General features: G+C 47.4%; 1 protein-coding gene across 4 annotated transcripts in view; it reads left to right on the top strand.

Moving 5' to 3' along the window:
- Positions 1-27,498, top strand: part of LOC126237294 (zinc transporter 2) — a 143,549-nt gene that overhangs the window by 24,584 nt on the left and 91,467 nt on the right. The window contains exon 1 of one of the 4 annotated variants that reach the window (XM_049947251.1): positions 18,185-18,276. The exons of 2 other annotated variants lie outside the window; for them this stretch is intronic. Coding sequence is in view for 1 of the 2 variants with exons in the window: in XM_049947248.1 (XP_049803205.1) it covers positions 18,234-18,271 (38 nt within the window). In the remaining variant the exon portion in view is untranslated. Of the gene's footprint in view, positions 1-18,184; positions 18,277-27,498 lie in introns of those variants that run through there. One more of the 4 variants, XM_049947248.1, reaches the window with a different exon arrangement.

Genomic DNA, 27,498 nt, shown 5'->3' with positions numbered 1-27,498 from the left:
TTCCCGAGGCAGGATTCGAACCTGCGAACCACGCCCACCCTGAGGGGGCCCCCCCTCCCTTAGATTCGCGCCTGCGTAAGAAGCGTGTCTCAATATAGAAATAAAATGCAGTGCCCGCTGCAGTTGACTCTCTTGCCACGAGTACTCGATTGTGTCAAAGAGGTTGGTCATGTAAAAGTGCTTCACAATGAGGTGACAAAAGTCATGTCATGTCATGTCATGGCGTTATACGTATATACAGACGGCGGTACTATCTCGTACACAAGGTACAAAAGGGCAGTGCATCGACGCAGCTGTCGTTTGTACTCAGGTGATTCATGTGCAAAGGTTCCCGATGTGATCATAATTGCACAGCGGGAATAAACAGACTTTGGACGCGGAATGGTAGTTGAAGCTGAACGCATGGGACATCCCATTTCGGAAATCATTAGGGATTTCAGTATTTCGAGATCCACAGCGTCAAGTGTGTGCAGAGAATGCCAAATTTCAGGCACTGTCTCCCACCACCGGTAACGCAGTGGCCGCCGGCTTCACTTAACGACCTAGAGCAGCGGCGTTTGCATAGAGTTGTCAGTGGTAACAGACAAGAAACAGCGCGTGAAATAACCGCAGAAATCTATGTGGGACGTCGCACGACGAACGCCTGAAGCACGTCTCATGGGCTCTTTCTCATATGGGTCGGACCCTAGACTAATGGGAAAAAAAAGCCACTGTGCAAGCTGGTGGTGGCTTGATAATGTCGTGGGCTGTGTTTACGTGGAATGGACTGGGTCCTCTGAGCCAACTGAATCGATCATTGATTGTAAATGGTTATGTTCGGCTACGCGGACAGTTCATTTGTTGAATGATCGAAAATCGGGTACATGTTCATAGGACTTTTTCGGTTTATTTTCACATGTAAAATCACCTCACAAATTATGTGACATTACTCCTGAATCACCCTGTGTTTTCAACAGAAATGGCCTTATAATATTCCTTTGGGTATTCCTAAAGTTACTTTGGCGTCTGAAGATTTCTTTAATGACATGCTGTGTTCTGTTATTAGAAACTCATCAGTCCGGAAACTCAAGTGGTCTGGTATTCCGTTTGCTGGTATTTTCTTCTTTAGACTTCAGTGCGGAACTGTATCGAAAGTCTTCCGGAATTCAAGGAAAACGGCATCGACCTCGGCGCCGGTGTCTACTGCTCTCGGAATATCATGGACCATTAGAGCATCGTTGTTTTCGGAACCCATGTTGGTTCGTACAGAGGAGATTTTCGGCCTCCAGAAATGTCATAAGACGCGAGCATAAAACATATCCCAACTTGTGCTCCGTCTTCAAAGAACTCGTAGTCGAAATGACGTCAAACTCTATTCCTGCTTCATTCGTTTCGCATTGTAAAGCCTTTACGATGTCTTGTTACGAACAACGCCGAGGATAAATCATCGAATCGTTGTGGTTTCATTCATACATTGGTGGTCACGTTCTTTGGTTCAGCACTACTTATGCCACGGGATGCCGTGCAACGTGACGCAGAGGGCTGAAGCGACTCACTTTTCATTGAACATTTACGCGCCTTCTCGCTCGAGAAGCTGAGAGTTTCGTCTTGGGCCCAGTGTCACTGTCGTGTAGCTGGTCAGGTGAATAGCCGCTGAAGTGGGCCGCTTGCAGCCAGTCCAGTGCGGCCGTGCGCCACCGCTTATCGTACAAACGCTTGAGGCGGTGTAAAGACCGACGCCACTGGCAACGAGTGATGCCCTGTGGCAATCCGATGAACGGATTGGGGTTTGGCGAACCGCTATAGAACCTGACTTGCCATAACGCATAGCGCCAACAGCAAAGTACGGATGAGGTGGTATGGAGGTGTTTTTCATGGGTAGGGCGTGGTCCCCATTTTCCGCTTAAAAAGAAAAGAAAAATCACAAAATGCTGAAGTGCATGAACACAATGTGTTGTGCGTACAGCATGACAGTGCACCCTGTCATAAAGCAGCTTCTGTGAGAGAATGGTATGTGGACGGTTTTATTTGTTGCGTGTATTCCAATCGCTATCTTCCCCTACAGTTTTTGCCCTCTACAGCTTCCTCTAGTACCATGTAAATCATTCCATGGTGTCTTAACACTTTGCCGTCCGCACGTCTCGTTCAAATTTATTCCCTTGGCGCCAACAGCGCTAATTCGGATTACTTCGCTTGTCACCTTTCCGTTGACGACAAACTTAGAACACATTGACTTTTGCGCGCTTTAATTGTTCTGGAAATCCTCTATTTTGCCGTATCGTTCCATAAACTCGAATTTTCTTTTCAAGTAACTCCTCTGCAAATTCTACACTGTTATAATAATAATCCATGTAGAGGTGATGCCAATTTCCAGCCGGCCGCGGTGGTCTCGCGGTTCTAGGCGCGCAGTCCGGAACCGTGCGACTGCTACGGTCGCAGGTTCGAATCCTGCCTCGGGCATGGATGTGTGTGACGTCCTTAGGTTAGTTAGGTTTAAGTAGTTCTAAGTTCTAGGGGACTGATGACCACAGCAGTTGAGTCCCATAGTGCTCAGAGCCATTTGAACCACTTTCCATAAGAAGGTGTCGGTAGTTCCATCACTGTTTTTGCTAAAGGCTGTCCAGCGCCGGAATATGTCGTGAATGAGGAAATGTATCCCGTACACGAATCTCGCAGCATGCGAATGAGTATGCTGTATTTCGTAATTTTCGACGGATTGTAAATTTTAAAATTTAACCGTACACGCCACGGTATCATTCCTTCATCAGTTGAGATGTTTTGACTTAGATTAAAACGTTTCTTTAAACTTTTTAGAAAAATAATCAATTACGAATTGCACTTTGAAAAGCCGGTCGGCATTATCCGCTTTGTTGTTGTTGTCGGAAAAATGTAAAAATGATAATATTTGTCTGAATCGGTTGCGGGACACCGTTTTGCGAAATATCGGTGTCTCTATCAACGGATTCGTTGATCAATAATAATCGAGCCTTGCTTTTTTTTACAATTCCCATAAGGATAGCACGCCCAAACCATTTTCTACGTTCAGGTCGCGTAACGTCGACAAATTTGGCTTTTTTTTATCCAGTTTCCTTCTATTGCAATTTCGACTGTAGTACATGTTGGTTTTGTTGCTAATATATTCAAAATGGTTCAAATGGCTCTGAGCATTAAGGGACTTAACATCTGAGGTCATCAGTCCCCTAGAACTTAGAACTACTTAAACCTAACTAACCTAAGGACATCACACACATCCATGCCCGAGGCAGGATTCGAACCTGCGACCGTAGCGGTCGCGCAGTTCCAGACTGAAGCGCCTAGAACTGCTCGGCCACACCGGGCGGCGCTAATATATTCAAATAGATCGTCCCCAACATATAATTCTATGTTATCCTCGACGCTCTGTATATCTTTGGAAGATATATTTCGATCCGGAGATCCTTCAAGTTTGTTATTGGTCCTCGGTAAATTAAAGTCTGACCACTGTGCACTGTCTTCTTCGTCTGATTCATCGGAATCAGTTGGCAACCGTACCGTTCGCCGAATTCTACTTGGACGTATTTCACTATCTTCCGACGATTCTGCTTCATTTTCATTTTTTTGATGTCCAGTGTCTTCTTCCCAGTCAGCCAAGTCGTCCGGAACGTCAGACAAGACGTCCGCGCATTCGTCGCAAATAATCGTATCGTGTCTTTCGTCCGCCATGATGAAAGGGCACAAGTACTTATAAAAACTATTTGACGTGTGTAACTTATTTTCGCCTAAACAAAACACCAACAGAATGCAAAGATACTAAAGTGCTGTCGCCGGCCACTGCACAATACTATGCTCACGACACCACTGTGGTGTCGCCGGCCTCTGAGCGATACTATGCACACGACACCACTGTGGTGTCGCCGGATGACAAGAATGTTAACAGATGCCCTATCATCCTGTCTCTTCTTCTTGTCAGTGTTTTCCAGGTGTTCCTTTCCTCACCGATTTACGGAGAACTTACTCATTCCTTACCTTATCAGCCCAACTAATTTTCAGCATCCTTCAATAGCACCACATCTGAAACGCTTCAGTTATCTTCTGTTTAGGTTTTCCCACTGTCCATGGTTCACTACCATACAATGCTGTACTACAGACGTACAGTCTTATAAATTTCTTCCTCAGGTTAAGGCCTGTGTTAGGTACCAGTAATCTTATTTTGGCCAGGAATGCCCTCTTTGCCTGTGCTAATCTGCTTTTTATGTCCTCCTTGCTTCGTCCGTCATATGTAGTTTTGCTTCCAATAATAGCAGAATTTCTTAACTTCCAGCCTTTTTCCATATTCTGTACTCATTAGATTCATTGGTATTATTTTACCCTGAATATTAATCCGACATTTGAATCTTCCTTTTATTTCCGTTATTGTACTGCGGACAGTAACATTTCTGAAATGGGCTGGCTATCCCAGAGTCCCGACCTGAACCCAGTGGAACACGTTTGGGATGATTTCAGACGTAGACTTCGCTCCAGACCTCAGCGTCCATTATCATTACCTTCTCTGGATTCGGATCTTGAAGAAGAATGGGCCACCTTCCTCCACAGACATTCAGATATCTCATTGGAAGTGTCCCCAGCACAGTTAGTCTTCATAATAGCGAAAGGTGGTCACATTCCGTATTAATTTCCAGTAATTGGTGCCTGGATACTTTTGATCAGACAAGGTATGTATCTCATTTATGAAATTAGTGGCTCTTTGGTTTGCCCACTTTCTCATTCCTGTGGACAAAAAAGAAATGGAGTGCCTCTAGGCACTCCCGCCATCTTTAGAATTGGCGCTAAGTAATATCGTTTCATCGCTCATATTATGTTACTCGTCACTGTGAAACGTCCCCTTAGAAAAATTATAAATGACTGTGCTTAAACTAACACACAATATTTTTAGCGCAACGCAGTCTGACTTTTCATAATCCCTACAAACGAATCGTCCTGACTAACAATAACCTATACCTTTCATGAATCAATTACCTCACAAAAATCTTCGTCACTCAAACTACTGCAATACAGCGAGCGCCAATACCGCCAGCTAAATAAAAGATTCTAACTACTGAAGGCACTAACTACTGATAGGCATAGTTAGCAAATGAAAGATTTTGATATGTATTTACCTTTAGTGTTCAAAAGTCATAATATATATCAGTTCATGACATCCAGTCTTACAAATTTACTGTCTCTGATGACACATGTCCAGATCATCCGCTCTCAAAACTCCGCCATCCCTCCCCCCACATCCACCACTGCTGGCGGCTCACCTCCAACTGCGCAACGCTACGCGCTGTTAACAGCCAACTGCCCAACACTACAATAGCCAACAACAATGCAAACCAGCCACAGACTGCACACAGCACAGCCAGTGATTTTCATACAGAGCGCAACGTGGCGTTACCAATAAAAAAACCTATACAGCCTACTTACAACTGCTGCGCTGTCGGCGTGAGAAAGAGGAAGCAGGATAAGGACAAAGGTACAAATAGTCCAGCCATACCGTAAAAAATTTCTGCACCATCATTTCATCTTAATCACAAAGAGGAACAAATGACGAAGTGGCGTCACATAGAAAAGACTCATACCAGACGGCCAAACAACCCCAGACTCGGTCTACCCGCCGATAAAGGCCAAGCGATCATTTCAGATTTCACCCTGAGTCGACAACACCGGCAATACCGCGGCCATACCTCAACAGCTAGCTACAATAGTCTGCTCCTTCAGCGATATTGCTCAACCATGTCGTAATATTGCAGTGTATTGAAGCCCCGTTCAGTAGTGTTGAGGGCAATACTATTGTGGCCACGCACTACCGTAAAATATTGCCCATGTAAACATACCTTTACATGGACAAATTATTAGGCTAGCGATGTGATCCACTTACCCATCTCGGTATGCCGTTTGTGTGTCGAAGCTGAGGAAACGCTCCTTGCGATACAGTGGTGCATCGTTTCGAGACATGCGTATGAAAGAACCATCTATCGTTGCCATTCATCGTTGTTACTCGTCCTTGTTTCAAGCAGCTGCTTGCGAGCTGGCCTCATGCAACTCCTCCATTTGGTATTCGTGCAAAAAAATCTTTATGGCTCTGTGCGTAAGATACGAAATTAATGAAGTAGTGATACAATAAATGTGCACCGGGGCATATAAAGTGCTTCACATTGATTTTTAAACTTGGTATCTACACCTGTACTTGAGACGGTTACAAACATTTGGACACGTCACGATTATAAACATCGCACTTTCTCATGTACATAAGGAGACCTTACAAGTCTAAAAGATTGACACACGGAGTCCTTGATGTGTAATTTGAGGGAGAAAATCTGTATCACGACATGCATCTAAAATACCTTTTTGTCACGCTATGCTGGACACTTTCTTTTAAGTAACATATGACACAAACGTCTGGTAAGATCATAAGCAGAAACAGCACTCTCCACAAGCTCTGTGGCAGTAGTTGGAGTTCGTCAGCAGAAATGTGGAAACGATAGATGTTCAACCTAACAATTCCATGCTCATTGTTAGTGGGTCAGTACGATTTACTCCCACGTACTTGCTACTGATTTGATCCATATCAGGCGGAAGAGTGCGTTGCTACGTGAATACCAGTAGATAACGCGACCGTCCAATACTGAACGACGTATTCCCTATGGAGCGAGAAATATTGCGGTCAAGACATCCCACTATACCATAGCCAGGATTCTTACTGAAAATGAATTCAATGCCATCGATGAATGGAAACGCTGTTGGCAACAAAACTGCCCTCCATAGTGCCTGGAACAGCCCTGCGATCAGGAGAAACCCCCCCTGGAGTTGACTAGCCTCGGGCATTGTGGAGTACCCCAGCGGGCAATGAAAGATGTGCAGACACTGTCCGCAAGTAAATAAAACTTCATAATACTCTCCTGTAACTATCGTCATTTGTTAAAATTGTCATATGTTAAAATGTAGCAGCTTAGTAATCCTTTTATATGTAAAGCAATTCTCGTGATTCAAAAATTCTTGATGGTACCGCACATACCGCTGGTGTCATCGTCAGGTGCTTTGAGCTGTTGCAAGCGCAGGGTCTTACCCTAGATGAAACTCAGCCTACAGATTATCACATAAGTGCTGGAAAATGCCCCCGCTTGTTAGAGAGGCTCCCTGGTTTCGAAAAGGACACCAGTAGGGGGGGGGGGGGGGGAGCGGGAGCGAGCCGCACGATCTGAGGCGTCTTGTCACGTCACGGCCCGGGCGGCTCGCCCCATCGGAGTTTCGAGTCCTGCCTCGTGCACGGGTGTGTGTGTGTGTGTGTGTGTGTGTGTGTGTGTGTGTGTGTGTGTGTTATTCATAGCGTAAGTTAGTTTAAGTTAGCTTAAGTAGTGCGTAAGCTTAGCGACCGATGACCTCACCAGTTTGGTCCCATAAGATCTTACCACACACTTCCAACAACTTCGTCATGGATGGGCAGTTTAAGATTATTCATTATTCTGGAATATTCTTTCAGCAAGGCTTCTTGTCGTTTTGACACAGGGGGAGCTGTGTGGCTGAGTGATGGAAGCCAGTTTAGTGGAGTAGTTCTTATGCGCCCAGAGATGATTGTCGTGGTTGTATTGAGCTGAATGTCGTACTTACGTGAGGAATGTCTTATTTACGTGAGGGCTGCTCAATCACATCGGAGTACGAAGTTCAGCCGTAGAAAACACTAGACTGACCGCAGAAGTTCGAAGCGTATCTGATGATGCCCACCATTTAGTACTGCTGAGTTTGTGGATAAGGTTGTTTTGTGCGCCTAATTTCTGAGTAGTGTTTTGTTTTTTAGATGCTTCCTGAAAGATAGTGCCCTATCATGTAGGATCGAGTTCGTTTTATACACTCCTGGAAATGGAAAAAAGAACACATTGACACCGGTGTGTCAGACCCACCATACTTGCTCCGGACACTGCGAGAGGGCTGTACAAGCAATGATCACACGCACGGCACAGCGGACACACCAGGAACCGCGGTGTTGGCCGTCGAATGGCGCTAGCTGCGCAGCATTTGTGCACCGCCGCCGTCAGTGTCAGCCAGTTTGCCGTGGCATACGGAGCTCCATCGCAGTCTTTAACACTGGTAGCATGCCGCGACAGCGTGGACGTGAACCGTATGTGCAGTTGACGGACTTTGAGCGAGGGCGTATAGTGGGCATGCGGGAGGCCGGGTGGACGTACCGCCGAATTGCTCAACACGTGGGGCGTGAGGTCTCCACAGTACATCGATGTTGTCGCCAGTGGTCGGCGGAAGGTGCACGTGCCCGTCGACCTGGGACCGGACCGCAGCGACGCACGTATGCACGCCAAGACCGTAGGATCCTACGCAGTGCCGTAGGGGACCGCACCGCCACTTCCCAACAAATTAGGGACACCGTTGCTCCTGGGGTATCGGCGAGGACCTTTCGCAACCGTCTCCATGAAGCTGGGCTACGGTCCCGCACACCGTTAGGCCGTCTTCCGCTCACGCCCCAACATCGTGCAGCCCGCCTCCAGTGGTGTCGCGACAGGCGTGAATGGAGGGACGAATGGAGACGTGTCGTCTTCAGCGATGAGAGTCGCTTCTGCCTTGGTGCCAATGATGGTCGTATGCGTGTTTGGCGCCGTGCAGGTGAGCGCCACAATCAGGACTGCATACGACCGAGGCACACAGGGCCAACACCCGGCATCATGGTGTGGGGAGCGATCTCCTACACTGGCCGTACACCACTGGTGATCGTCGAGGGGACACTGAATAGTGCACGGTACATCCAAACCGTCATCGAACCCATCGTTCTACCATTCCTAGACCGGCAAGGGAACTTGCTGTTCCAACAGGACAATGCACGTCCGCATGTATCCCGTGCCACCCAACGTGCTCTAGAAGGTGTAAGTCAACTACCCTGGCCAGCAAGATCTCCGGATCTGTCCCCCATTGAGCATGTTTGGGACTGGATGAAGCGTCGTCTCACGCGGTCTGCACGTCCAGCACGAACGCTGGTCCAACTGAGGCGCCAGGTGGAAATGGCATGGCAAGCCGTTCCACAGGACTACATCCAGCATCTCTATGATCCTCTCCATGGGAGAATAGCAGCCTGCATTGCTGCGAAAGGTGGATATACACTGTACTAGTGCCGACATTGTGCATGCTCTGTTGCCTGTGTCTATGTGCCTGTGGTTCTGTCAGTGTGATCATGTGATGTATCTGACCCCAGGAATGTGTCAATAAAGTTTCCCCTTCCTGGGACAATGAATTCACGGTGTTCTTATTTCAATTTCCAGGAGTGTATATTAAAATTTGTTAGTATATGCTTTTTATTTTCAATTTCTTTGTGTTATCTGGGCCTCAGAGTAATTCCAAAAGTTGACATTAACTGAATGTTTTTAGTATTTGGATGCATATGATTTGACAGTCAGCTGCTGCATAAAATATTAATGCAAATTATTTGCTGATTGCGAATTTCATGAAGTCTTCTGCAATGGGTGTAGATGTATTACCCAATTGTGGCTCCCCCTGCGGGTTCGGGGGCTAGAATAGGCCCGCGGTATTCCTGCCTGTCGTAAGAGGCGACTAAAAGGAGTCTCAAATGTTTCGGCCTTATGTGATGGTCCCCTCTCGGGTTTGACCTCCATCTTTCTAAATTATTCAGAAGTGCGAGCCAATTGGGGAAGGGCGCCTTACATGGTGCACTGTATCCGTCGTGCATTGAGATCTTTAGCCGACTTTTTCGTCGTTGCAATGGTGTCCCGCTCGTTTTCCGTCTCTTGGGCGGGGATACGTCACTGGGTGCGATTACCACACTGCACTCTGCAGTGTTGCTTTTAACTGCGACGACGACCTTGGACATTTTTGCACCTAAGATCCAGCACGGTAGCCAGTCCGTTGTGGTGGGGCCGCCATGTACCCTGTTGGTTGTAGCCCCCTGACAACACAGGGATCGCTCTACTGATGCCTGCGCCGTTAACTCCCCATGTATGCCAAGGAGTAGATGCCCATCTCCCTGGGGCATCAGGACTCCCGGCAATGGACATCCTGCCAGGTGGCTATTGCTGCGGCTGGGTGGCGCCCGTGGGGAGGGCCCTTGGTCGGAGTAGGTGGCATCAGGGCGGATGACCCGCAATGAAGCGTGGTACATCATCTCTCGCTGGCGGCCAGCCGCCAGCAGTCTCTAAGCGTTCTCGGGCTCAATTTAATGCTCAAAAGTACGATCCGAAAACGTTCCCTTCTCTGGCCACGCCATGGGAGGAGCGTAAGTCTCAGGATGGAGGTAATAGTTATTCGCCCCGATTCTTAGTTTGCACGAGAGCTGATGGGGAGTCTTTTCTATCCACAAAGCCTCATTTCTTCGTCGAGCATTTAGAGGACAAGTTTGGGGAGGTGGAGGGCTTGTCCAAAATGCGCTCTGGGTCAGTACTGATACAAACGGCATCCTCCGCCCAGTCACGCAGGTTACTTGCTTGTGACAAGTTGGGGGATGTTCCCGTTACCATTACACCACATAAGAGTTTAAATATGGTCCAGGGAATAATTTTCCATAGGGACCTACTTTTGCAGTCTGATGACGAGCTGCGCGCCAACTTAGAGCGTAGAGGTGTTCATTTCGTCCGGCGCGTTCATCGGGGTCCGAAGGACAATCAGGTTGCTACCGGTGCCTTCATCTTGGCCTTCGAGGGTGATACATTACCGGAAAAGGTCAAGGTGATGGTCTACCGTTGTGACGTCAAGCCCTATATCCCTCCCCCGATGCGGTGCTTTAAGTGCTGGACATTCGGGCATATGTCTTCCCGCTGCACTTCCAGCCTCACATGTCGAGATTGCGGACGCACATCACATCCCAATACTTCATTCCCCTTGCTCGCCTGACTGAAAAGTCTTTCAGAAAGAGCGCAAAATCATGGAATATAAGACCCTGGACCGGCTGACCTATACTGAGGCCAAAAGTAAATATGACAGACTCCATCCTGTGAGAATGACATCTTCTTACGCAGCTGCTACAACGACTGTGCTAGCCCCATCAGTTTCAAGACTTCCAGCCAGCTCGATAAGCAGTACGACTCGTCCAGCCCCCTTGCCCGTGGGGGGCTCTACCCCACCGGTTGCTCCTGCACCACCTACCTCAGGAGCAACATACTCCCACCCGTCGGGGACGTCCGTCCCCGCTTCTCAGCCGGAGAAGCGTCTAACTTCTTCGGCTACTCTCGCCCGTAAGAGTTCCCTTGGGACCCTCCCTTCCCTGGGTTCCACCAGCGGGAAGGATGACTGCCGACAGTGGCATAAGTCCTCACCAGCGGCCGGGCGTAGGGCTTCACGATCCTCTTCCGTCCCGGAGACTGAATCGGTGAAGCCTTCCCAGCCGGTGAAACCCAAGGTTCAGCGAGAGAAGTCCAAGAGAAAGACCTCTAAGGCCAAAGAACTTGCGGTGGCACCAACCCCACCGCACCTTTCGCGCTCTGCGTCTGAGGATGAAGTCGAGATTCTAGCGTCCGCTGCGGACCTTGATCTCGCTGGTCCCTCAGACGCCATGGATGCCTCTCGTACGGGTACTGAATCAGTGGCAGTGAGTGAACAAGCGGCGTAAATTGCCTTCCCAGTCCTTTCACGCCTTTCTCAGCCATGGACAATATCATCCTCCAGTGGAACTGCAGCGGTTTTTTCCACCATCTCGCTGAGCTCCAACAACTTATCAGCCTTCACCCTTTCTTCTGCATTGCTCTTCAGGAAACTTGGTTTCCAGCAATGCGAATCCCCGCCCTCCGTGGCTATCGGGGTTATTATAAGAACCGGGCAGCATATGAAAGGGTGTCTGGTGGCGTCTGCCTCTATGTCCTTCACACTCTGCACAGCGAGTCTGTCCCTCTCCAAACACCTTTAGAGGCTGTCGCTGTTCGGGTGTGGACGCCACAGGCTGTTACCGTCTGCAGTCTTTACCTTCCACCGGATGGTGATGTCTCGCAGCATGTCCTGGCTGCGCTGATAGCCCAATTGCCGCCACCTTTCTTGCTATTGGGCGACTTCAACGCCCATAACCCTCTGTGGGGTGGGTCAGTGGCAACAGGTCGAGGCGCCACCGTTGAGCATTTATTGTCGCAGCTCGATCTCTCGATTTTAAATGATGGTGCCTTCACACACTTCAGTGTGGCGCATGACACATACTCCGCCATTGACCTTTCAATCTGTAGCCCTAGCCTCTTACCGTCTGTCCAATGGAGTGTGCATGACGACCTGTGTGGTAGTGACCACTTTCCGATCTCTCTGTCACTACCACAGCGTCACTCTTCTGGGCGCCCTAGCAGATGGGCTATGAATAAGGCTGACTGGGACTTGTTCTCCTCCACTGCCGCTCTTGAGCCTCTCTCTAAAGATGACATTGATGCGGTGGTTCAATCGGTCACCACCGGCATCGTTACTGCCGCCGAATCTGCCATTCCCCGCTCCTCTGGGTCCCCTCGGCGGCGGACTGTGCCTTGGTGGTCGCCTGAGATCGCTGCAGCGATTACAGATCGCCGGCGGGCGCTACAGCGTCACAAGCGACACCCCTGCATTGAACACCTGATCACCTTCAAACGGCTGCGTGCGCGGGCCCGCCGCCTTATCCACCAAAGCAAGCAGGAGTGCTGGGAGCGGTATGTGTCCACCATTGGCCTCCATGTCACTCCATCGCAGGTCTGGGCCAAGATTCGACGCGTCTACGGCTATCGGCCACCTGTCAGCGTCCCTGCGCTCTCACTGAATGGAGCAGTTTGTACTGACTCCGACGTCATTGCAAACCACTTAGCAGAGCATTTTGCTATGAGTTCCGCTTCTGCGAATTACCCCCAGGCCTTCCGCTCCATTAAAGAGCGGATGGAACGTCATAGCCTTTCTTTTCGCACCCACACTTCTGAATTCTACAACGCTCCATTCAGTGAGTGGAAATTTTACAGTGCCCTTGCCGCTTGCCCTGATACCGCTCCCGGGCCAGATAGCATCCACTGTCAGATGCTGAAACACCTTTCAGTGGACTGCAAGCGACGCCTCCTCGACCTGTACAACCGTCACTGGGTCGAGGGTGAGTTACCGTCGCAATGGCGGGAGAGCATTGTCATCCCCGTTTTGAAACCGGGCAAGAGCCTTTTGGAGGTGGACAGCTACCGCCCCATTAGCCTCACCACCGTTCTTTGCAAGCTTCTCGAACGGATGGTGAGCCGGCGCTTGCATTGGGTACTGGAGTCTCGGGGCCTTCTGGCTCCGTCTCAGGGTGGGTTCCGTAAAGGCCGCTCCGCCGCCGACAATTTGGTGAGCCTGGAGTCGGCCATCCGTACTGCCTTTGCCCGCCGTCAGCACCTGGTCGCTGTCTTTTTCGACATGCGGAAGGCGTACGATACGACATGGCGTCATCACATCCTTTCTGCGCTTCATGGATGGGGTCTTCGGGGCCCTCTGCCTATCTTTATCCGCAATTTCCTGTCGTATCGTACCTTCCGCGTGCAAGTCGCAGCCTCATATAGTTCCTCCCACGTCCAGGAGAACGGCGTGCCACAGGGTTCTGTTTTAAGTGTCTGCCTGTTTTTAATAGCCATTAACGGGCTCGCTGCGGCCGTGGGAAATTCTGTCTCCGCTTCCCTGTATGCTGACGACTTCTGCCTTTACTACAGCTCTATTGGCATTGCAGCTGCTGAACGTCAGCTACAGGGCGCAATCCGCAAGGCGCAGTCTTGGGCTGCAGCGCATGGTTTTCAGTTCTCGGCTGCCAAGACCCGCATTATGCATTTCTGCCGGCGCCGAACGGTCCATCCTGAGCCGAGGCTTTCTCTTGACAACGAACTTCTTGCTGTGGTGGAGACCCACAGGTTTTTGGGGGTGGTTTTCGATGCCTGGTTGACTTGGCTGCCTCATATCCGGCAGCTTAAACAGACGTGTTGGCGGCATCTAAACACTCTGAGATGCTTGAGCCACACCCGCTGGGGCGCCGACCGATCTACCCTGTTGCGGCTCTACCAGGCGTTAATCCAGTCCCGTCTGGATTATGGGAGCCTGGCTTATGGCTCAGCATCCCCATCTGCGTTGCGGGTGCTGGACCCAATTCTCCACAGCGAGATACGCCTTGCCACTGGTGTTTTCCACACCAGCCCTGTGGACAGCGTCCTAGTGGAGGCAGGTGTCCCTCCACTGCGGTTACGACGCCAACGTTTGCTGGCCGATTATGCTGCCCATGTTCTAAGCTTGCCCGGGCATCCAAACTATAGTCTCCTGTTCCCACGATCGGTCGTCCATCTGCCAGAACGTCGGCCCCGGTCTGGTTTTACAATCGCGGTCCGCGTCAAAAAGCTTCTCTCCGGGCTTCGGGTTTTCACTGTTCCACCTCCTTTCCGGGCCACTTTGCATACACCCCCATGGTGTGTTCCTCGCCCTTGCCTTCGGCTCGACTTGGCACAGGGCCTGAAGGACTCAGTCCCTCCAGAGGCCTTCCGCCGCCGCTTTTATTCCATCCTGGCCACGTATCAGGGCTCTGGCATTGTTTACACTGACGGTTCGATGGTTGCTGGTCATGTCGGGTATGCGCTCACTCTAGGGGACCATTCCGAACAATGTTCCTTGCAGGATGGCTGCAGCGTTTACACTGCTGAGCTGGTCACCATCTTTTGTGCCCTAGAGTATATCCGCTCCTGCTCAGGTGAGTCCTTCGTTATCTGTAGCGATTCCCTGAGCGGTTTACGAGCTCTCGACCAGTGTTTCCCTCGTTCTCGTCTGGTGATGGCTATCCAAGAGTCCCTGCATACTCTTGCCCGTTGCGGCCGCTCTGTGGTCTTTGTGTGGACCCCCAGTCATGTCGGTATCCCGGGCAATGAACATGTTGACCGCCTGGCGAAAGAGGCCACGAGTAAACCATCTCTGGATGTTGGCCTCCCAGAGACTGATTTGCGGGCAGTCCTCCGCCGAAAAGTTTTTGCGCATTGGGACGCTGAATGGCGCGATCGGATCACGCCCAATAAACTCCGTGCCATTAAGGAGACGACGACTGTGTGGCGGTCATCCATGCGAGCCAACCGCAGGGACTCAGTCATCCTTTGTCGGCTCCGCATTGCCACTCCCGGCTGACACACAGTTATTTACTGCGCCGGGAGGACCCTCCTCTATGTCGCTGCGGGGCGGCTTTGACAGTGGCCCACATTTTGTTGGCCTGCCCCCTTTTAGCTGTGGTCAGGCAGACATTTGCGCTGCCTGATACGCTCCCTGCCCTTTTATCTGATGACCCTGTTATGGCTGGCTTAGTTTTACGTTTTATTCGGGCAGGGGGTTTTTATCGTTTACTCTGAGTGTTTGTTCTGTTCTTTTGTATTGATTCTGGCCATTGGCCTAAGATTTTACGCTGAGTTTTTAATGTGTTCTCGGTGGTTGGCTTTTCCTTTTTATCTCTATGGTCGGCCAACCACCGTCACACTCTGTGTGATTTTAATTTGTCTTGTCTGATCTCTGTAGGAGTATTTCTTGTCCTGTGTCGTCTGACGTTTTCGTGCTGTTCGTTTTTATTCTCTTTGGGTGGTTTTAATTTTTTGGAAAAAGGGACTGATGACCGTCGCAGTCTGGTCCCTTAAATCCCCCAAACCAACCAACCAACCCAATTGTGGCATACGGAAATTTGTACGGGAGCGGGGAAATTCCCATTCGGCGAATAATTTGGAAAAATATTACAGACAGCTGCTGATCATCAGATCATGTGTAAGTGCCATAAAATGAGACAGGGCATACGATAATAAAAAAAGGCTCTATTCCTTGTGGTACTGCCTTTCACCCTGACCAATAATCCTGTACTGCTGGAAGCTTAAAAGGGAGACTGCGATATAAGGAAGAGGACCGTGACATGTGGGGTTTGGATCGGTCCAGGGAGCGTGCACGGATAGCTCAAATGGTTAAGGGGTTAAATGGGAAAACTTGTCAAAAGATACACTATGGCCGAACTGGGATTGGCGTGGAGCATTTTCATCCTTTCCCAAATGTTCAGGAAGATACACGTCGGCCCTTACCAACGTTGTCCCATTGACTCCGTCAAGTATCCACCCTCCAGTTTTTTAACTGGAGTTCATTGCTGACCCTGACACCAGTCATTTTCTGGCCACTTTCGATATTTCATTTATTTTAGCCAGTGTGAAGGAGCATTATACCTGTTAGTGATGTCTGCCTGGTATATGCCGGGAACCGCGTGTAATGGAGTGATGTGGAACGCCACAGATAGCCCCACTAGCATACCGTACGTGCACAGCGCACAGCTATTCTATGTCGCTCGACGCGAAGTCGGTGCGCCCAAGCGTTTGCTCTATTAACTGACTATTTGTGAGTATGAAACTGTGGTATGCTGTCGTGGCGGAGGGTGGTAAATTTGATTTACTAGTTCCTGTACTTGTTATTTTGTGCATTATTTGGGAAGCCGTATCCAATATAACAGATATGTGATGACAGTAACTAAGGTTTTTATCAGTATGTATTCCAAAATATTTCCAGGCCGCCTTTCTAGCTATGGAGGTATTTCCTAATTTAAATATTGCATTCGTTTTAGGGAAACCACTGAAATTCTGCACCGGGGTAGTCTGAATGCCATTTTTCTCGAATACGCGTTCAGTGCCTTGAACAGTCCGCCACCTCTTTCGGTAGCACATGTGTTGTGGCAAAACTAGTAGATCTGGACTGTGTAAATGTTGTGAATTTTCGAAAAGTGCCCTAGGAAATCGTCTACAGTCCCTCAATAGTTCGTCTAAGTCAGAGGAGTCCAATCCGCAGGCTGCATGTGGCCCGAAGCAAGTTGTCAGTGCGGCCCAAGAAGTGAACATCTATCACACGATCGATTAAAAAAAATCCATAAAATTCATTTTGTGTAAAGTTATGGTAAACTGAATATTTTCAATTTGAAACTACTGGCACACGATGCTACTATCCCATTAGTCCACCTCGCTCTTAACAATGCCGCTGCACTATCGTTGTACTCCCAAAGAGACCTTCTTATAACTGGCCAATCCGTTCAGCAGCGCTACTGTTATCTTATGACTGTTCAGCTGTAACTGCGGAACTAGAGAGTTGGAGACGTATAACGATATTAACTAATGGAAATACAAAGAGATTCTGTGTTATTTTTGTGCAATTGTGATAAAGAATCTTTAGTTATGACCACTACAAGTCAGTAGATGTTAGAAATCTTGACGTGGATTGCAGTTACTGCCGATGTCTGCTTCTGAGAGTACCGTAATTCTATAATAACAAACTTAATTTAATATTCATTGCTACAAATAAGAACCATATTGGAACGTGGACGTCTCTGTAATGGGCTTTGACGAAGTTGTACTTCCGTGTGCAGCTTTTACCGCAGCAAATGATTGGTACGAAGATACGAGCTTTAATTCAATTCAATTTATTCATTCCACGGCCCACGGCCTAGCTTCCTATGGGGTTGAGTCGTCGTAAATTCCACGAATTCCTCAGAAGTTTCGATGCTGAATATGGTGATATCGTGTGTTATACAGAAGTAAGATGGCTAAGTCGAGGCCAGATGTTAAAAAGATTGTACAGCACAGTTGATGAAATCAAATTGTACATTATATCAAAAAACAAAATCTGCACCAGACATTGACGACGCTAGCTGGGTGGCAGATTCAGCATTTGTGGTAATTTTGACTGCACGTTTAGACGACTCAGACAAGCATCTTCAAGGTAGAAACCTATTTATCGGTCAATGTTTCAAACAAAAAATGCGTTCCAAATGAAACTAAAATTACAAGTTTATTAGGTGCGCCCAAAGAATACTCGTCGTCTTTCATTGTGTCCCAGGTAAGCTGAAAGTTTGAACGCCCCTCGTCTACGTGTTATCAGTAGACTACACACACACACACACACACACACACACACACACACACACACACGTCGCTGACTTGCAGGTGCACTTCGCATTGCTGTAGCTACCGACTGTCGGTTGTTCCAAGTCAGACGGACCATCAACAGTCCTTCATAATGTTCCCTTGTCGGTGCGACGTGAGGTGGTTGAAAATACGTCTCTTTTTTATGACCGCTTGAAAAGGCAACAGCGCCCATACAGCTCGCGCTCGGCGCTCGTTTGCATTCTCCATCGCATCTCTTCTCTCCCTGCCCCTTCCCCCTTCCACCACCTGCCACCTTCTGTCTCAATCCTTCCATCTGTCCACAACTCAGTGCTGTCACGAGCCTCATCTTTTACGCCACAACAGTTTGACAGCGCATAAACTATTCTTTGAAGTGACTATGCTTTAGCGATGGAGGGAAGCAGTTCTGCATATTTTTATCCAAATTGGTAAGGTAAGGCCGAATTTTCGCTACATTTTTGTTAACTGTGTGAACAAGTTCAGCACCGAACTGCCGATCGTGTTGCACATAGAAGTTCTCATGTGCCAACAACCCAAGCTATTTTAATGACGACAAAATTAGGCTCTAAAGGCGACCGTATCGGGCTCCCGAAATTCAGTCATCACTGTCTCGCAATTTGAAATTACAGAACAATAAAGGCAATTAAATTTCTAACAATACTTGTATTATTTATCGTCAACATTAACTGCTGTGTTAATTTTTTCGACATGTTGCATTCTTTGCAAGCACGTTGATTAGGCAGAGTCTGTCGGTTCGATGAGGAAGGAAACAGATCCTGTCTTACAGTTACCGCCTACGCACAGACTTTACCACATACGACGAACGTCTTCTGTCTTCCATTGGATCGCTCAACTTTCACTTCATTTTGAGCATTAACTGTTCCGCTGTTAAACGTCGGTCAGGCTACTTCGTACTGTATTTTTACTTTTTATACAGAGCGAATTAGGCAGTGCTTAAGACTCGGGATCGAGGATGGTTAGCGAGTTTGCTTGGACATATTGTGTCAACAGAGTTCAGTGGATCATTCTTAAAGGTACTTGTGCGACTACGAGGGTTTCGTTAGCGTTGTAAAACAAAATTCAAAAAACTCGCCTTGTTTCTTGACAGAGCACCCATCCAAGTTGCAAGTCTGGTCCAGTGAGCTTCGCTATAGTGACTAGCAGAGTGGGTCGGTGCATAGATCTAGTGAGTGAGTCATTTTTGTGATCTAGTCTAGGTCACTTTTCATTTAGTCCTTATTTTGAGCGGTCAAATAGTGAGTTAGAATGGACTTTAGTTTTGGATGTGGGAGGCCCCCATCCGTCAAAAGAAATGAAAAGTGCGCATCATTTGAGAAGGTTATGCTCTCTTCGGCCCACTGTAACCGACATTTGTTCGCAGTTTTCGCGACGGTTTCAGATCTGATGTGTAATAATAGATTCAGATTTCATCCTTTCATAAATGTGCTCGATTAAACATTACGGCACACTACACTGAAACATTCTTCCGGATGTGCCTATTACTTCACCAACCGCGGCGCTCAACGCACAGTCTTTGGTTTTTATTTATATTTGCACTTTCTACAGCAGAATATTACGTAGCATCTCAATTTACAGTCTCAGCTATCAGTCGCACTACCACTAGGAAGCCTTTCTTTGCGATATCGTGAATTTTGTCAACGATCACCGTTATGAAGGCTTCAGTGACTACGACTGGAAGACCAGTATGCCTCTCCTCTTCACTACTTCTACGGATGATGTGAGCCAAGTAATATAAAAGTAAATTGTCTTTAATGTACGTATGGAATTACCATAAACGCTGTTCAACTCACATTGTCATTTTTGATCGGCCTAGCATCTGTCAATCCAGCTCATCAAATAAAAATTTAAAAAAAGGATAAGTTTGTCTCTATATTCCGCATGTGTTACGAAAATCACCCATACAGGTGGAGGTAAAATCTTTATTCAACACAATACAATAATAAGTATACAACATAAGCCACTGCCTAAGCCGTGGGTCTTATAATTCATACATCAACAATTGTAGCTACTTACATTCATTAGTGGCTATTACTATGGACAAGGTTAGTGTTTACTATTCTACTCTACAAAAATACAAAAAGTTTCTGCAGCGTTACAGTTGTGCCAGAAGATCTTATAAACCTGCTGTTGCTGGCCTGCCCACCGAGCTAATCCCAGTGGGCGTGCTCATGGCACTGGGCTGGCCAAACTTACTTGAACTCGCTGCAGTCCCTATCGTGTTAGTAGTTGTTAATTGGTGGCTACATTCTGTTCTAAACTACTAGTACCTAATAACTAATTTGTAAGTGCTCTTGCCCCATCGATGTTGGTGACACACCTGCCTCCCTGATACAGGAGCGCGGCGGATCGCGATCGTAACGGCGATCGGTCATTCCGCGCCCAGCGGTACTGGGCAGGTGCACCTCCGTCTTAATCGGCTCTTTTCATTCAACGACCATTATGGTCCCTTTTAAACTCCTTCAGGTTCTTTTGTGATACCTTGTTTCTCAAGATGTTGAGAATCTGAAAGATATCGTCGCGTCTTAGCAAGGAAAAGGTGTCACGGTTAGGTAGTTGTTGTAATCCGGTTGCCACATCCTTGTATATCAGACATTCATAAATAAACTGAACAGGTCTGTAGTTTACTGTTTAACGCAACTGGTTAATATTTTGTGTAAATTCGACACTAGAATCACGCCAACAGATCATTGCTGGGCTGCATGGAGCCTGGGGGTCGCGGTCTCTGCATCCAGTGCAGTAGCGTAAACCTGTCCTCACACGGGGCAAGGCAGTTGACGATGACATTCACTGTGAACGCGGACGGGACATCCTACCCCACGAGAGAGCGCAGTCAGCACAAAGGACGAGCTGGTTTACCTGAGTTCCGTCTCAGCGTTCTCCAGCTGCCGTTGTCGGCTTTATTTTGCTCGCAAACCACACAGTTCGTTCACGAAAATGGACGCGCGGAACATCTGCGTTAACTCTGATGGCGATCGTTGTAGGCCAGCCGAAGTGGCCGAGCGGTTCTAGGCGCTTCAGTCTGGAACCGCGCGACCGCTACGGCCGCAGGTTCGTTTCCTGCATCGGGCATGGATGTGTGTGATGTCCTTAGGTTAGTTAGGTTTAAGTAGTTCTACGTTCTAGGGGACTGATGACCACAGATGTTAAGTCCCATAGTGCTCACAGCCATTTGAACCATTTACTGAACATTAAATCAAACTGCAAATTTCTGCACGCGTTTGAAACTTATCGAAATATGTCTGAATATTTATTCAGCGTTTTTCAGGTAGTACTTCATTATGACTATACGAATTTATACTCGCACAATATTGACATAAATTATTTACAGAAGAATGGAAAAACTGTTTGTGGCCGACTTTGGGAAATCTCAGTTTAAGTTCAGGAGAAATGCAGGAACACGCGGGGCGATACTCACCCTACGACTTATCTTAGAAGATAGGTTGCTGAAAGGCCAGCTACGGTTATAGTATTCATATATTTAGAGAAAGCTTTTGACGACGTGGACTGGACTACATACTTCGAAATTTTGAAGCTACCAGGGATAAAATGTGGGGACCAAAGGGTTGTTGACGACTTACACAGAACTCGGACGACTGTTATAAGAGTTGAAGGACATGAAAGGGAAGCCATAATGAGAAGGGAGTGAGACAGGATTGTAGACAAACCCCGATGTTATTCAGTCTATACGTTGAGCAAGCTCTGAAGGAGACCAAGGAGAAATTTGGAAAGGGAAATTAAAGTACAAGGACAACAAATGAAAACTTTTCAGTTTGCCAGTGACATTGTATATATATCAGAGACAGCAAAGGACTTCGAAAAACAGTTGAACGGAATGGATGAAAAGAGGTTGTAAGATAAACATCAACAAAAGTAAAATATAGGTAATGGAATGTAATCGAAGTAAATCAGGCGATGCTGAAGGAATTGGATTGGCAATTGAAACTCTAAAAGTAGTAGAGTAGTTTTCTTCTTGGATGGGAAGATAACTAATGGTGGCTGAAGTAGGGAAGATATAAAATACAGATCAGTAGTGGTGAGAAAAGCATTTCTGAAAAAAGAGGAATTTGTAAATATTTAATATATATTAGTGTGTTATGAAATCTTTTCTGAAAATATTTGATGGAATGTACCTCAGATGTTGAGTCACATAGTGCTCAGAGCCCTTTGAACCATTTTTTTGATTGTTGTAGAAGAGTGAAGAAAATCGCAAACAAGCTTGAGGACTCGTCTATGGCTTGAAAAGCGAGAGTCAGAGAAACACGTTGTGCAACAATCTGGGATACAAACTGGTAGAAGGTATTTATTAACTCGGTTCAATTTCCATCCAGTTTTTAGTTTGCCTAATATCGTTTAGGGCCCCTCGAGCACGCAGAAGTGCCGCATTATGACGTGGCGTGGACTCGACTTATGTCTGAAGTAGTGCTGGAGAGAAATGACACCTTGAAAGTATTGGGGAAAGGCGGTTTGCACCCCAAAGTACCGTTATCCAAGATGGCGGCGATGTCATCCAATACGGCGGCTGTGACGTCGTATGATGACGTCATCCGAGGTTGTTGCCGTGACATCATCTGATGACGTCATCCGAGGTTGCGGCCGTGACGTCATCTGATGTCATCCGAGGTTGTGGCCGTGAGACGTCATCCAAGGTGGCGGCCTTGACGTCATCTGATGACGTCATCCAAGATGACGGCCGTGACGTCATCTGATGACGTCATCCAAGATGGCGGCTGTGACGTCATCCAAGATGGCGGATTTTGGCTTGAATTTTGGTGGGAAGATAGATGAATTAGGCTACCTCCACTAACCTAACCCCCCCTCCCCTCCCCTAGAAAATGGCAGGAGGTTCAAATTCCATCACGTCAATGCAGCAAACCTAAGAAAATCGCGGTAAAATAGGTCACTTGGGCTACCTCTAGCAACCTAAGAAAATGGCGGGAAAGAAAGCGCACTTGGACCTCGTCCACTAACCTAAGTCACGTGACCACCACCACTACCACCACCTCCTCCTGTGAACTGGCAGGAAGTTTGATTTTTTTCTGGAAGATATGTCAATTCGTCTATCTCTACTAACCTAAGAAAATGGCACAAAAGAAAGGGCGCTTGGGCTACGACCTTTGCTGGACATAAGTCTTTATTATTTTGCGTGCACCAGTCTTTATTTAAACAATTTGATGCAGTACAGCCACACAGTGTGTTCACCACAACGTCCGGAATCCAACTGACCTAGTACACAGTACGACCACCAAGGGCACTCTCACTGTTGATGACGTAATCCAGGATAGCAGTCATGACCTCAGCTGATGACACAACTACCGTTATCCAAGATGCCAGGAAACAGTGTGCTCGCCACAAGGTTTAGGTCTAGTATACAGTACCACCACCAGAGGTTGCTGTCGTCTGTTCCTTGACATAATCCTACATGATGGTCTGGGGTGGGAGAAATGGCGGGAAAAAGGACTCTGCCTGTGCAGGACTTAAGTCTTTATTTTGCAGGCAGAGTCTCCACCATGAGATCTGGAGTCCAACTGACCTAGTACACAGTACCGCCACCTCCATTGATGTAATCCAAGATGGTGGTCTGGAGGGGGAAAATGGCGCGAAAATTACTCAGCCTGCGCTAGGCTGCTGGAAAGAGTAAGGAAGGAGTGTACTTTATTTATTTTGGAACAATTTATTTAGGGATGGATTTTGAAAGATAGTATATTTATCACATTGATACAAAACACACTCTCTGACATGCTTGGGGCCATGCCAAACAGCCCACAGACCTGTTAACTACTCCTAAATAACGCCATGCAGACACACAAACAGCTCCTAAATTACCGAAATAATGACATGCAAAGTCCTCCTAAATAATGCAGTACACTGATGTGTAGGCACTCTCAGTACTCGTAAACTGTCCAGATAACGTGTAGCACAGCCTACAGACCTGCTCACAAAATAATGCAACAGACATGCGCAGGCACCGCCCATCGCCCCCTGTCTGCTGAGTCGCACAGATGGCTACCCCACATGCTCCCAGAAGTCGAGATGCACCAGCTGCTGTCAAACCATGCACAGGTGCCTGCAAGCATGAGGCAGCGATATCCCTTTCATACTTGACTCCTGAGAAATTCCTCTCGAAGTACGTGATCACCTTGGCACCATAGCTGATGCGACCAGACCAGAGCGAAGACCTATTTGGAAAGTGCAGATGATCCAAGAGCACGTGCGCATCGACCCCACTGTGAGCCACCGCCGGACCCAAGCCAGCATGCGCACTCACGCCGTTGCCGATGGCATGTGAATGTTCTTCAGATGTTATATTGGCGTCGCAGGTCTATCTAAATAAGTGCCAAGCCTTCCTCTGGACTGTGTGCGTGTGCACTCACCACTGCTGATGTCATCCCCTCTCTTTACTTGCGGTCCAGCGAAGGCCTATTTGCAGAACGACTCACCCTCGCAGACACTATAGAAAACTGTTCCACCACTCGCGACGTGTGTGAGGCGCATACTGATGTCACAGATCATCCAATAGAAATCTGTTCGACTGCTCACGATTCTAACGGGATATATGTCACGTGTGGCTCAAGCATTACTGCGAATAGCTACATATCATCGCAAGCGCATCTAGCAACGTTCTCAATGCTATAGTCAACCCACATCACTACCAAAAGTAAGAACCAAGTTGAACTCTCGGAAATTGTGTAGTGCCACAGAAATACTTAACATCTGCGTTCTTGATGTCTCAGCTTGTCTGCATAGAAATTCTTGCCCTAACAGAACCTGTTTACGGAAATAGTGCATAATAACGTCGAATTCATTCTTCCTCATCGTCCTAACATGGCACCCCGTCATCCACGTGTTACCCTTCCTCCTCTCAATATACGCGAAAGTTCTCACCACTACGTAGACTCTCCTATATCCCAGCACAAAGGATGTCTTGTGAATGAGTCGAGCATTACGACTGGCTCTTATCGAACTCACCCTTTGAATTACTGATGCCACCATTGTGGAAGCACCATCTGCCTTTTCTGTCTTTCTGTAGACAGGACTTTCAGAGTAAAAAACTATTTTACACAGATCGCCATATTGCATCGACAATTAAACCTTGCAAATTGCCACTACATATCGTCAAATACGGAAAGACTCTTACTCAATTACAGTGCCCTCCCACTGAGAACAGGAGATTGAATATTAGAGCGTGAAACCGATCTCCAACCCAGCAATATATTACCATCTCTATGTAGTAAACATACAATTTATATCCTGCGCCATACAAAATCATCCCTTTTACATCACTCGTACATCTACTGTGAAGACACAGTGCCGTATATACCCCTCACAGCACTAGATATTTCCCTGCGAAGTCGGTTATCTTCCAAACCAGATGGGTGACCAGAACACCCTCAGCGCACCGAAGTCACTCTCAGAACTGTTCTACAAATTGGGGTTCACTTCCCCTCGGTGCAAATGCTTTACTATTACCTGATTGCTTGCTTGCTTGCTTTTCTACAATCATCTCTGGACTCTGGGATTACAAGAACAGATATATTTTCACATGGTTAGCGATAATATCATACCATTTTCGTGGTACTTCTCGATATCAAGCACACGGCAGCATCCTACCGATCCCTCACGCAACATAATTCCCAAGATATAGACTGGAAATTATTTCTCTACAAACCCCAAACTTTAGCGAGGTGGAGCATGCTCTAGACCACTGGGTAACTAGAAACATATCCCTTTACGTGAAAAAAAACTTGACAAAAGAAAAATAGAGGAAACTGATGTTTCCAGTTGCTAATACCAATGTAGGTGATGTAACAGATTCCGAATCATCCCTTATAATTTACAAAGTCAAATAACATGTTTCTCATGTCTAGAGAGCCAGCAAACGTGTCTTTCACCTGCTAGATGCACACAGCACAATCCATGTTCCGTCAACTAAATAAAGCCGCGAAATGTGCGGAAGCAATGAATCAAACAATTTACATGGGCGGGAATAATGGTCCAGTGCAAGCACATGTCCATATTGAACCTTCTAAAATTTCCACGTGATCATGAAAGCCATCCAACACATACTAAGTTTTAGTTGGCTATTCTGCCGTTTAGAGGACAACAAAGTTAACTCCGCTACATTCCTACGATCCAATGTGCCTCTTCATTCAGACAGATCTACCGTTAACAGGAAATGTGAATCAGGCCCACCACAGACCATGCATAGGAAGAATCGTCCTAGAAAACCAGTCACGTATATGTTTTATCATTGTACTTACGATTAAATATTATGATCACGGTCTCAACTGAACGACATTCGACAATAAGTGAAACATCAGAAATACACCCTGCTGACGCCTGTGTCTCGGGAAATAGAAATATCTGTACCATTCTTACGGCTTGATGTACTCCTCCCTCTGCTATCACAGTAATCCACAGTCATCTCCTTTGCACATGTCGGAACACAAACACATACTTCATAAGACTGATGCTCAAGGTGAACCGGTGTCAAGTATGAAAGGGATGTCGCCGCTCATACTTGCGGGCACCTACTTGCGGGCACCTGTGCGTGTTTTGACAGCTGCTGGTGCATCTCAACTTCTGAGAGCGTGTGCAGTAGCCTTCTGTGCGACTCAGCAGACGGGGCGGCAGAGCGGTGCTTGCGTGTGTCTGTGGCATTATTTTGCGAGCAGGTCTGTAGTCTGTGCTATGCGTAATTTGGACAGTTTACGAGTACTGAGTGTCTCTACACATCAGTGTACTGCTTTATTTAGGAGGAATTTGCATGTCTGTACTGAAATTATTTCGGTAATTTAGGAGTTGATTGCGTGTCTGCAGAGCCTTATTTAGGAGTAGTTAACAGGTCTGTGGGCTGTGTGGCGTGAACCCAAGCATGTCAGTGCATGTGTTTTGTATCAGTGTGATAAATAAACTATCTTTCAAAACCCATCCCTAAATAAATTGTTCTAAAATAAATAAAGTACACTCCTTCCTTACTCTCTCCAGCAGCCCAGCACAGGCTGAGTCATTTTCGCGCCATTTTCCCCCTCCAGACCAACATCTTGGATTACATCACAGGAGGGCTGACAGCACCCTCTGGTGGCAGTACTGTGTACTGGGTCAGTTGGACTCTAGATCTCTTGGTGGAGACATTGCCTGCAAAATAGACTTTATGTCCAGCACAGGTCGAATCCTCCTCCCACGACATTTCCTAGGATGAGGTGGCGGTTGGGTGACTTAGGTTAGTGGAGGTAGCCCAAGTGCCCTTTCTTTCGTGCCATTTTCTTAGGTTAGTAGACATATGCGAATTGACCTATCTTCCACACAAAATTCAAAATTCCCACCAGTTCATGGGAGGAGGTAGCAGTCGGGTGACTTAGGTTAGTGGAGGTAGTGCAAGTGCCCTTTCTTTCCCACCATTTTCTTAGGTTGGTAGAGGTAGCCTAAGTGACCTATTTTCCGGCCATTTTCTTACGTGTGTTGCATTCTCCTGATGGAACTTGAACTTCCTGCCTTTTTCTGGGGGAGGGTAAGGTAGGGTGTGGCAAAATCCGCCATCTTGGATGATGTCACGGCTGCCATCTAGGATAACGTCACCGCCGCCATCTTGAATAATGGTCCTTGGGGGTAGAATATGCCTTGCCCCAATACTACT

Source organism: Schistocerca nitens, chromosome 2 (assembly GCF_023898315.1).
Source record: "Schistocerca nitens isolate TAMUIC-IGC-003100 chromosome 2, iqSchNite1.1, whole genome shotgun sequence".
NCBI lineage: Eukaryota > Metazoa > Arthropoda > Insecta > Orthoptera > Acrididae > Schistocerca > Schistocerca nitens.
This window is presented reverse-complemented; position numbering and strand designations above follow the sequence as displayed.